Below are 12,073 nucleotides of genomic sequence, written 5' to 3'. Positions count from 1 at the left end.
ACAGATTATAAAATTTAATGTTTAATAAATTCAATATTAAGGGATAATGTTTTTTGGAAAAAAACTAAGTTTAAAGTTAAAAATAAAATAAAAAATTAGAGGATTACAATGAAACTGTTCATTACCTATGTAAAATGTGAAGGCTTTTTAATAATAATAACAATAATAATAATAATGTGTTTTTTTTTATTTTATGGGAATCGGAGGGCTGTGAGCGTAATTTTACGTAAAAGAGGCTGAGGGATAATGGGTTAGGCTATGGATGAGCCTCATTGCTCATGGCCTACTTTTATCTTTAGACAAAAGTGGGTTTGGCCTTTAATATTCTTTCAGAATTAGAAACGGAATTGTGAGAAATAATTCACTTCACACGGTAATTAGCATAAGGCGGGCGCCCGCACACTGTGACGGGGCTAAAAAAATCAATATACTTTAAGCATATATATGATGTATAAAATATTAATGTAGATGAGAGTGAATAATAAAGAGATTAGTTACTAATTAAATTTTTAAAAGGTGAAAAATACTGTAAATAAAAAAATACAATCAAAATATTTAAATTTTTTTTATTTATATCTTCACTCACCCAAAAGCTATTACAGTTTTTTATAAAGAAAAAAAATTAAAAAAACTATAATAATATTGAATAAAAATATAAACTAAGAAAAATATTACATTAAAATAAAAAATATCATAATAAAGAATAAAAAAAATAGAAAAATATATTTTTTTCTTAAAAAGTACCTACATTAGTGTCTCAAGTTGGAAGGAACTCATTAAGTGTAGTATGCAATTAAAAATTATTCTCCATCAACATTTTCTCATGGTTCCCTGACATTTTTTTTTTTTAACAAGTTAACCCATCATAAACCCCTAAAACAACATCCTTGTCCAGGTGTTTTATTGTGGGTCTCACCGCTAATATTTTGAGTGAAAACAATTGGCCCAAATATAAACAATACATTAGATCTTTGATGATTTTTTTAAAGAGAAATCTCTCCATCCTTTTTTATACAATTTTTGCTGGCTATGATTGTTCTGGAGCACATAATAAAACTAAAAAAACTATTAAAAATCGTGAGCTCTAGTATCAATTAACGCAGATAAAAGCAAAAAATAATTAAATTTGTTATATATCAAAATCCTAAAAAAAACATAAATATGAAAAGACAAAAAAAATATTCAATTTTTATTTATTCATCTCTTTACTTGCCAAGAAATTATTGCAACCATTTATATAAGAAAAAAAAAACAAGAAAAAATGCTAATAATATTGAATAGAAAAAATAAAATAAGAGAAATATTCATTTTAAATAGAAAAAAACTAAAAAAACATTATAAAAAATACATTTTTCTAAAAACCTCCATACTGATAGTTTAATTTTATTATTAAAATTTGGTAAATGTTTAAATGTAATTTTAAATGATGATTAACTAATTAATTTGTATATTGATTATCTTCTTCGTTGTTTATCTCTGAGTGTAAAATTGCGTAAACTTAGATGCTGGCATGATTATCTTCGAACGCATCTATTCTTAGCAGAAACAAAAATGTACATTGAAGTTATTAAACAATTCCTAATTTCCTACAAATTAAATTGAGAAGGGATAGTGTGAGATTTTTCTCATTAAATCAAACAACCCATCTAAGGCTAACGGGTGACATGTCGCTCAGCTTTAGGACCTCGGATAACGACCCTGTCGTTTGATACTGGGGAACATGTGATCTACAAAAATGAGTTTTACCTAAATAAACGACGTGTCATGGTTGATGTCTAAGATACAGCGACGCATCGCTTGTTTTATTCAAGTGTTCAATTGAGATTTTTTTTTTCTTGTTAGAGTTCAAAAACCTCTCTTTTTCTTTTTTGGGTAACATTTTACCCTCTAAAGTTTCTCTAACTTATGCGTTGTTAAAGTCTTACATGATATTTTTATAGAGTATTTTTCAATTGAAAATTATAAAAATAATATATTTATATTTATATTTTTCATATTAACACATTAAAATTATATATATAAAAAAACACATCTAAAAATATTAATTTATTAAAAAAAAACACATCTAAAAATATTAATTTAATATTTTTTCAAGTAAAAGATAGTTTAGAAAACACTTGAACGGCAAAAACAAACTCACGCTAAAAAGAAATTAAAAGCTAAGGAATTAATACTTAACCTTTGGCAAATAAAATTAATATTTAAAAAAAACCAAAAAAACGAAAGAAAGAAAATAAAGATACAATCATACAAGCAACAATTAAGAAAAAAAAAAGCAAAAAATTATCCAAACTGGGACCAGGTCAAAGGAGGATATTCATAGACAAAACACACAAAGACTTTGGTTTGCTTGTTTGGTAGACTCTGGTCAAAAACTGAAGATTGTCGGACTTGAATTAAAAAATGAATGAGACGTGCAGACTTTACCTTTTATTTCTTTTTTAATTTCGGTGAAGCTAAGTTAAACTTTCTTCTAATGACGGGCAATCTTTTGTCTTGATGTCCATATAATTTAAGAATGTTTGGTAAGCTTTAATAAAAACAAAGAACATAGTCAAATTTTCGACATCAGGCATAGGTCCCGTGTCTACTTGTCCATGTTTTAAAAGATTCAACCATTTTATCATATGGACTTCTCTACCTTTATGGTCACACATTTTAGCGTTCGTAATCATATAATCAATGACTAAGATGTTTCTTTAGAATTGTTTGAGCTTTTTACCTTGTTGTTTCCTTATTGTAATCTTTCTGTTGGTTGTTGTTTGAATTCATTAAAAAAGAATGTAATATTCTATCTATGGGGCGAATAGTAATGGCGGGCTGTATATGGGACTAGTGTTATTGCTGATGGTCATAAATGGCAGAAATGTGAAACGTGCTTAAAATGAATGCTAGGGGAGGCTGGAGATTAAGGTGGAACCAGAGAGGCTTGAACGCAATGAAAGGAGAATTAAGCGTTCGTGAGGGAATTTTAGCAGAAGATTCGAAGAAAATGGAACAGGTTTTTCATGGAAACCTGATAGGCAATTCTTGTGCAGAGTGTTTCAACTGTGATCTCTTTGAAGTTGCCAAATTTGTGCATCAGGTGCTCACCAGTTCAGGTATTAATTACTAGCAAAGTCTGTGTTTTTTCAATCTTGAATGCTAACTGGTTTTACTCTTTGAACTGTTCCTGATTTTCTTCTTTGCTACTCGTGTATTCTTCTCAAGATAATGATTTTCAAGACAGCTTAGACACAAAAGACTGTTCACGATGCTATAAGGGATTGGTGAAAAGGGTTAGTCCTGTTTCAAGTTCATGCTCTATCCAGAAGGTTTTGAAGAAAGCGGTAAAGCGTTGTGCAGCTCTGTCAGTAGAACTAAACCCAGGAAACTCTCCCAGGTGAGTTGAGATGGAAATTCTACATAAGAAAGTGGTTGGTTCTTGAGTTTCTCTCTGATTTTTTATTTAAATATCTTTCAGGAACGGGAGTTCATGGGATAAGTTTTTTGCCGATCACTTGCCTGCAATTATCGTTGTTTGGGCGGCTCAAGAGGCGAAAATAATGTTCAAAAGGGATTTAATTAAACTGATAGGAGGTTTGATTAATTCATCACATTTAATTCTGGAAAAAATTTAGTAAAAGTTTTAAAAAAAGTGACTCTCTGATTTCGATCATATTTTGCAGGTTTCAAGTTAAATCCTAAGCCTTGTCTTGATACAAACCATGCCAGTTTAAGAGAAGAAAGGGTGCCTGGTGTTAATGAAATCACATCTTGCACATTTCAAAGAGTTGAAGAGGTATCAAGAGATGACAGTGCTTACTTGAAAGACAGCGTTATTTACAAGGCAAAAGTTACTTTCAGATCAATTTCTGTAATCAGAAGAGAGCTGCCTGAGTCAGAGCTTGGTTGGCCTCTTCTTCCAAGAACCAATCGTTCAGCTCTGGACACGTTGAGAAATTCGGAAGTAGGGAATATGTCACTGGTCGAAAGGAATTCAAATGAAACGAAGATTCCTTTTAATCTCAAAACAGATTATTCTATTGTCAACGAATGCAAGATTGAAGGGACTGTTATCCAATTGTTTCATACCTCTGAAAATCGGTCAAGAGATGGCAGCAGCAATGGAGAAGATGCGAGATTTGGCTTTAAGCAGGAAGTTTCTTCGCATCCAGATCATGTACTCACCAAAAACTCCACACGATCAGGGCCTGGCTGGCCTCTTCTCCGTGTAAAAACTTCTGCATCTTTAGAATCTTTTCAAGAATCTCAGGCTGAAAAATTTTCAGTGGCTCAATGGGCTTCGAGTCTAACCGATCGATCTGAAGACGCAACTACGAAATTTCAAATTGATTTTGTTTCCAAAGAAGTAGAGAGCTATGTTGAAAACAAGATGCGTGGTTACAAGGATAAGAATATGGGGGCTTGCTTAGCATCAAAGCTGCCAAAGAAGATGGACTGCGTCTATAGAGTGTGCACGTCTGGCTGCAAACAATTTGGTTATGAGGAGCTGAAGAGAGCAACTCATCAATTCTCCTCAGGTTCAATTCTCTTTTCTAAGAGCACAACTAGACAGGGCATGGAGGTGTAGATTTATTTATTTGACAAATTGTTTTGTTGATATGAATTTGTTTTCTACAACAGAGAACTTCGTCGGAGAGGGAGGGTGTAGCAACGTATATAAAGGATATCTCCCTGGAGGTAAGCAAGTGGCAGTGAAGATTCTAAAACAGTACAAGGAAGCATGGAGTGACTTCTCCTTGGAAATAGATATCATGTCTTCGTTAAAGCATAAGCACATTACACCACTAATTGGCATATGCGTCGAGGATAACCATTTAATTCTGGTCTATGATTTCTTATCCCAGGGGAGCTTAGATGAGAGACTACAAGGCAAGTATCTTTGAGCATCTAGGTTGCTTCTTTAGACATGATGCAGGAATAAGTGTAGTTATTCGAGTGTCAATGGTGATGCAGGTAAGAGAAGGAAGTCTGTATTGCCATGGAAAGTGAGGTTCAAAGTGGCTATTGCGATTGCCGAGGCTCTAAATCATCTTCACAACGAATGCTCTCGCCCTGTTATTCACAGAGATGTTAAATCTTCGAACATTCTCCTATCAAAAGATTTTCAGCCACAGGTACTATTGCAAACAAATTGTTGCACATCAAAACAACTTTTCAAGGCGAAATTTATTCCAAGTACCGTAATCCTGATGCTGTTCAAATTCTATCTATGCAGTTATCTGACTTTGGGCTTGCCATATGGGGACCTGCTGATTCAGCATATGCAATACATAGTGATGTTGTTGGAACTTTTGGTTATATAGCTCCTGAATATTTCATGAATGGGAGGGTCAGTGACAAAATTGATGTGTACTCCTTTGGCATAGTTCTCCTTGAATTGTTAACCGGAAAGAAACCAATCATTTCCAAAGATCTGAAAGGACAGGAGTGCCTGATTAAGTGGGTAAGAGTTTTCCCACACTCTCTTCACCGGTTGCTGATCTTAGTGCTGTTCTTGCTTCTAGTCCCCCAAAACCACTGTTTCAATGGATGACCTAACAAAGTTGATGAATAACCTAATGCAGGCAACACCGTTATTAGAGAGTGGGAATCTAAAAGCTTTGCTGGATCCAAAGACAAATGGAAACTTTGACGTTGTTCAAATGCAAAGAATGGTTCTTGCAGCAACACTCTGTGTCAGACAAACAGATAGATTACGTCCTAAAGTTAGCCAGGTACTCAACAGTGATATAGGACTGTTACAATTGCGATCTCTTCCTAGTTAAAATAACCTGTAAATCACATGCGGTTTTGTTTTAAGAATCCATAAACATCACCAACGCCTCAAGCTAGATTGCCAAGACTTTGCTACAGGCTTCTCTAGAATTTGTTTTGACTAACAGTGGACATGAAAAACTTGAATTTAAAGATTGTTTGGCCATGCCAATTAAATATTAGAAGTTTAACTTGGTTCAATTCTCTTTGATAACATTTGAGTTCAAGCTAACAAGGACTTTCATTTCAATCATCCCTGCTCCAGATACTTGAGCTATTGAGAGGTGAAAAAGATGAAGGAGAATGGGTGAACAGCTATGGTAATGATTTAAAAAAGTCGAGTGATGAGGAACCTGATGACCTTTTCCTGGATTTTGGCAGCAAACCAGGGCTGGAGACTTCATTTCTGCAATTAAATGATGATGATGCATCACATAGTAGTGTTGATACTGCATCATTAAGTAGAGTTGATGTCACTACGCCAAGTAGGGCAGGACGAAAGAGCCGTTCTATGTTGAGAGACTACCTGAAAGAATCGCAGGGTTGATCATTTTGCCGCATTCCCTTCTTGCTTGGTTCCGATGCAACCAAAAGGTGGCATATAGGATGTGAAGTAGAGGGTTGGTTGTTGACGACTAAAATACACAGTGAGTTCGCCGTAATGGATTTCACTACCGATCTCAGTTTGCACCAAAAAATAAGAGACTTTTGTTGCATACAGCATTTTTTCCATTCTTTCTTCTATTTTTTCAATGAGAAAGATCCCAGTCCCAGTCACTACCAATCTCAGTTTGCACTGTGGAACTTAACGGCCTATATTAAAAAGAACTAGTGAAAAACATTTGGAAGATTCATGTGGAGTGAGTAAGGGAGTGTTTATCGAGGCTTAAGAATGCTTTTGGAGGATGATAGTCACCAACGGGTGGCAGCAGAATTCAAACTGGTTCCAAAAGGACCTAAGCAGAACCGCATTTTGATTGAACTGGAACAGCTCATGTTCTGGGAATGATCCAATGGTTTGATTATATTTGAAGATTTATATGGCTTTAAACTGTCCATAAGATTGACCGTATATGGGCCTGTGTTAGATTTGCAAAAGATAGAGTTTTATACACTGGTAGAAAATGAACACAAGATTGTAAAAAGAATAGAAAGGAAATTGCACTAGATGTAGAAGAAATACAAACACATTGACACTAACAGGGCTCCACCTTAAAAGGTGGTGTTTGGTGGCTCTCTCAGCTTCTAGCCCCTTTTGTCTCGAACTCGCAATTCCCGCATTGAGACTAACAGTGCCCAACAGAAGCTCATTCATGGACACCTTGACAACAAAAGCACTGGGCACCATGAACGCCTTAAAAGTTCTTGACCATGCCTAGTGTTTTCCTAAACATCAGCCTCAGGCAGGTGCTGTGCACGCAGCCTTGACGTAGATTCAGCATGACATGAGACATCATGGCAAACTTTCAATCTTTGGCACCCATGCTCTTGCTTTGTTGTGTCTCGAAAATCAGGATTGTTTAGCTCCAAATGAAAAAACGGGCACCATGAAAATGATTCGTTAGCATAGCAGAATCATTTTGTGTCCCAAAATCAAATCTTAGTAAAGTGATTCTACTTTCCGCGTCTCATTATCTTACATTCTAGACCCCAAAGAAGTTTCAATAATTTGATGCTCCTAAGCAACAGAATCCGCTATTCCCATAGTAGAGAACAACCCCACCCCTACCCCATCAGCAGACGCATCAGGCTCTCTATGCCTTCTCAATGGCAGCTGTATACAAATGATGGTACCTGATTGACCATCATAACAGCTCAAGGATTACAAAATGCCAGCACGAAATGGTAAGACCCGCGCATCCAATCAACGAAGAAGCACAAACTCACCATGAGTTTTCCCACCATCAGACAAGTAGGCAAAGACAAAAAATGTTCAAAGACAGAATGTTCTGACAGGATAACAAAGAAGCAAAAACTCACCATGAGTTTATTATACAATGGACAATTCAATCAATGAAAATATTAAAAAGATCCAGGGCATCAAAAAATGTTCAATGACAGAATGTTTCTGACAGGATAACAAAGAATTACATTCTGAGTGGGTAACATCGACTTGGCTGCTCTAAACCTGTTGTACATAACAAAGAACAAAAAAGAATTACATTCATTTACAAGTTGTACACGTTGGCTGCTCTAAACCTGTCTATCATGTCAATAGTAAAATCTGCACTACAAATTCAAAATCGGTTCCATTAACGGATGCTTCACATCAAAATGGAATTGTATACGGTAAAGCGTAAACATCAGACTCGGGCAAGTAATGTGCTCGTGGCAACGAAGTAGAACTTTCACGACACAAGATATCATGGCGTGCGTTTAGTCTCTTGTTTCCATGACTTTCTTGCTTTAAGGTCCCAAAAAGCCACTCTTCATCGTCGGAATCTTTAAGCTCAAACTGAAGAGGTGGTGGAACCCAATCCTCAATTAAACCTTTGTATTGTGAGTCGGCTTTCAACGTCTTGTGGTCATGAAATCCGAACCGAGAAGTTTCAGATTCATGGCTAATAGAGCTCTCCAACTTATCTAAAACTGAACTGCAAGGTATATTTTTTGGTAGAGATGCAAGTTCCCCAGCCTTTGAGTTGACAGTTTCTTGATCAGATAAACGGACAATTTCACTCTGCCCAGAAACAGAATCTGCCCCACCAGAAGTAGAGCACAACCCTTTACTATTGAGAGACACATCTGGCTCTTTATGCCTTGTCAAGGGCAGCCGAATGCGAAAGACATTGCCTGATTGATGATGATAACAACAACTTGAAAATTAAACAAGCCTGCGAGAAATAATAAGACCAATTAAATATACCTATCAATGAAGAAATGAGCATAACTCACGAGGCTTGTCATCAGTAGTTGTTGAGGGGTCCAGTTTCCTCCTCTTGTTGCTCCGAATACCATCATCAGACAAATAGCAAACATTCTGAAGGCATACGGGCTCATTGTGTTCTTCAGTAAGACCACTCTTTTCAGTTTCTTCCCTTTTTTCCTTTGTAAGCCTTCCTTTCCCCTCTTGCTGAGACTTACCCCCGTAATAACCAGTTTGGTTACTGTTTTCTTTCCTCTGCTTCCTTCTTTCTTTCTTCTCCTTCTTCTTTGCCTCCCTATAGCTTTCTGTTACAGAAAGCTCCTTTTCCTTTTGGATCTTTTATGTACCATAAGAACAATTTTAGAATAGATGGCCACGATCAAAGTAGCATGAATTACCCAACTCACGAATTACAAAATCTTCCCACAAAATGAACACTTGCCAAATTTATGTCAAGAAACAGGAAGCTAGGGCATTATACGTTAAAATTCATTGCAAGAGGTTAAATCACCTGTCAATTCATGGGCTTCATCCTCAAGATTCGACTCCATACTAATTTTTTTGCTTTGTTTTCTAGAATTCATCCCACATCCTAAAAATTGACTTTCCAGGAGCAATATTTCTACCAATTTACTTACGATTCTTTATATTCAAATCCCTAATGACACATGCAAAAAACCCAACCAAGAATAAGATTGCGGAAGAATCAAGATTGCAATATCTAGACATGGATTATTACTTAACTGAATTAGTTGAATTAAGTGATGAAACCCTAAAGTCTATAGGTCAAGTCTTGAGGCCGAAGAAGGCTAGCAAGCATTTAGAACACAATTACAAGTTCAGTTTTGCAACGAAAGCAAGTCGAGCATTAGACGCAAAAATCAAACTTGCCCAACAAACCTTGATCGATTCGATCCGGTAGAAGCCCGGAGGCGGGTAAGGGAAGCACCGAGACATTGGTTAATGGATCTGGATCTGTAACTAGAATTACCCACCCAAGATCAAAGGGGTATTAACAAATAGATAAATAAAATCGCTTTTGTTTCTTCGATTTGCAAGATATCCAGGAGAAAAAACCCAAATCGAATCGAACCAACTTGCACTAGAGGACTCGAGTCTAGGTTTTCTAGACGGCGATGCCTCCAAACGCGTCCGTTCGTGTTTTATGCTATCAGTAATTGCCAGGAAAGTATTGGGGGGTACTCTATATTTATAGCGTGCGTTCGTCTTTTATGCCGATAATACCCTTGTTGTACATCGGCCACCTGGCATCCTTTCTCTTTTAAGGGATACTATTGGAATTCTGAATCCCACAATAAAAGCTCTAGTAGGACATTATACCTTCACATTAATTATTGTAGTAATAAAGTTTTTTTCCCTCAAATTACATCGTGGGTCAAAAAATATATCCTTGTTATACACCGACCACCCGACACGCTGGCTCTTTTAAGGGATCCTACTGGACTGCTGGATCCCATAATAAAAGCTCTAGACAAACATTATTGTTTGAGTGAGTAAAAATATTTAAAAAATAATTAAATTAAAAAAATTAGTTCCGTTTGGTTTTAAAAAATTAAAACTGAATAAATCAGTTCGGATAGAAATAAAAAAAATTAATAATACTATAAATATATATCTTTTTTTTATTTACTTTTTAAACCCTGGTTATCACCCATGAATTGAACAATGATTATTACTTAAAAATATATTTTTATAAAGACTTTATATTATTATTTTGCACTTAAAGTATTAATAACTCATTAGTTATAATATGATTTATAATAACATATATAATAAATATAAGATGTCTTTGATTTATGGTAAGCGTTCATCTTAAATGCAGGCCTATCACATAAATAAAAGAATTAATTAATGAGTTTAACTACTGAAATTGAGAAGAAAGAGAAGGTTAAACTTAAAAAAAAGATGTTAGTTCAGGTCAAATTAAAACACTGTTTAGTCATTAAATCATATTTGGAGCTATAGATCTTGGATTTCAATTTGATTTATATAGATAAAAAGCTAAGACATAGACCTCAAATATTCATGATCATCCAAAACTCAATTCTGTCATTTAAAAGTCTAAATCTTAACATTAAAAAAAAATTTGAATATGTCCTGCAGCCCAGACATTGTTCAGTATTTAGTTCATATTTCAAGTTCTAAGAATTCAAATAACCTCATTTTTTAAAAAAGCTAAGACAATTTACTAGAATTTTCATGAGAAAAATCTGTTCAAATTCTGATGCTAAAAATAACATTTTGTTTAGATAAAAAGATAAGAATTGTCATCGAGTCAAGATGTGGTCATACACTCAACAATTAGTTAACAAATCAATAGTTTCAAATTTTGGCATATAAAAAGAGGCATTTATCATGCATTTAGGTGTCTTAATTTTCAGATCAAGATCATATTCTTACTCTCTTTCTTTATATTTTTTTTAATACTTAAGTTTTGATTTTATTAATATATTGTTTATACCTTTCATTTCCTTTTATTTACTTAGTTAACTTATATCTTATTTATGTTTTTATCTTATTTATTTATATTTCTCTTCTTTATTATGTTAAGGTGAAAAATTTATACTAATAGTGTAGAAATAAATATGATATAAACTCAATATGGACTTTAATGTTTGATACTAATATGTTTTGTATTTGTTATCTTGTTCACTTTTAATACTTTGCTTGTTAAATAATTAATCTAGATTTATGTTGCATAATACTTGGTACAACAAATACTTAGCATTTTCGTAACTCAATTGTATGGTATAACCTACACATGTACTATAAAAAGAACTTTATTTGTTGTTAATATAAATTATCATCATGAATACCTAACAACATTTACAAGTATTAACATTATTCGATTAAGATAATTAATATAATCATGTTAATCATTTATAATTCAATTGAAACTTTCTTTATGTGTGGTTTCCAGTTGAGTAATAAAAAAAGTTTATACTATATCTTTTTTGAAATATCATTGGTGGATCCTTTAACCTTGACATTTATTTTTATCATTGTTTAATTCTCATATTAATTTTATATCTCAAAGTCCTTTAGAGCCTCCTATTCAATTTTCATCTCTTGATCTTTTTATCACTTTTTTAAAAATCAAATTCATATATATAGCCACTCAATATTAGATGCATGAGTTTTTAGATAGTCACCTTAACAAGAGAAAGACTTCTCAGATTGCTTAAAACAGTTACTAATTTTTTTATTTATTTATTTAGATCTATTATATATTTATTTTTCATGTTCATTTATAAGATTGTTGGTTTGCCATAGCATGCAAATGCTACAACTATTGTCATGGATGTTGTGGTAATTATTTTTTTCAAATTTTTGTTCGATACTTGTTTTTCTTGACTTTTTTATTTTCAATTTTAGAAAAACATTCTTGATATATTTGACCAAGATGAAATTGGTTTTTTTCTAGTT

At 33.9% G+C, this 12,073-nt stretch overlaps 2 protein-coding genes across 2 annotated transcripts; one reads left to right on the top strand and one right to left on the bottom strand.

The window, feature by feature from the left end:
• Positions 1 to 2,663: 2,663 nt before the first annotated feature.
• On the top strand, positions 2,664 to 6,614 carry LOC105132938 (inactive protein kinase SELMODRAFT_444075-like). The gene is made up of 9 exons (XM_011036689.1): positions 2,664 to 3,101; positions 3,211 to 3,382; positions 3,464 to 3,579; positions 3,669 to 4,523; positions 4,627 to 4,875; positions 4,960 to 5,120; positions 5,222 to 5,449; positions 5,571 to 5,720; positions 6,026 to 6,614. The coding sequence occupies exons 1-9, from the start codon at positions 2,885 to 2,887 to the stop codon at positions 6,305 to 6,307; spliced, it is 2,430 nt and encodes an 809-aa protein (XP_011034991.1). The 5' UTR covers positions 2,664 to 2,884; the 3' UTR covers positions 6,308 to 6,614.
• A 1,151-nt stretch (positions 6,615 to 7,765) lies between these two features.
• On the bottom strand, positions 7,766 to 9,810 carry LOC105132937 (DNA ligase-like protein). Its single transcript, XM_011036688.1, has 3 exons — positions 9,527 to 9,810; positions 8,656 to 8,962; positions 7,766 to 8,553 (listed from the first exon to the last, which is right to left on the bottom strand). Exons 1-3 carry the CDS (start codon positions 9,581 to 9,583, stop codon positions 8,030 to 8,032), a joined length of 888 nt encoding a protein of 295 aa, XP_011034990.1. The 5' UTR covers positions 9,584 to 9,810; the 3' UTR covers positions 7,766 to 8,029.
• Between the last annotated feature and the right edge of the window lie 2,263 nt (positions 9,811 to 12,073).

This window comes from Populus euphratica, unplaced genomic scaffold (assembly GCF_000495115.2).
Source record: "Populus euphratica unplaced genomic scaffold, PopEup_1.0 scaffold68.1, whole genome shotgun sequence".
NCBI lineage: Eukaryota > Viridiplantae > Streptophyta > Magnoliopsida > Malpighiales > Salicaceae > Populus > Populus euphratica.
Note: the sequence above shows the minus strand (reverse complement) of the source record. Positions and strands in the feature narration are given on the sequence as shown.

Bases quoted from the DNA above. Each gene is read 5' to 3' on its own strand.
- LOC105132938 (XM_011036689.1), top strand. From the start codon at position 2,885: ATGAATGCTAGGGGAGGCTGGAGATTAAGGTGGAACCAGAGAGGCTTG. The intron at 4,876-4,959 runs GCAAGTATCTTT...ATGGTGATGCAG, and splicing joins CTTAGATGAGAGACTACAAG to GTAAGAGAAGGAAGTCTGTA. The intron at 5,450-5,570 runs GTAAGAGTTTTC...AACCTAATGCAG, and splicing joins AGGAGTGCCTGATTAAGTGG to GCAACACCGTTATTAGAGAG.
- LOC105132937 (XM_011036688.1), bottom strand. From the start codon at position 9,583: ATGTCTCGGTGCTTCCCTTACCCGCCTCCGGGCTTCTACCGGATCGAA. The intron at 8,963-9,526 runs GTTTGTTGGGCA...GGTACATAAAAG, and splicing joins ACCGGATCGAATCGATCAAG to ATCCAAAAGGAAAAGGAGCT. The intron at 8,554-8,655 runs GTGAGTTATGCT...ATCATCAATCAG, and splicing joins AACTACTGATGACAAGCCTC to GCAATGTCTTTCGCATTCGG.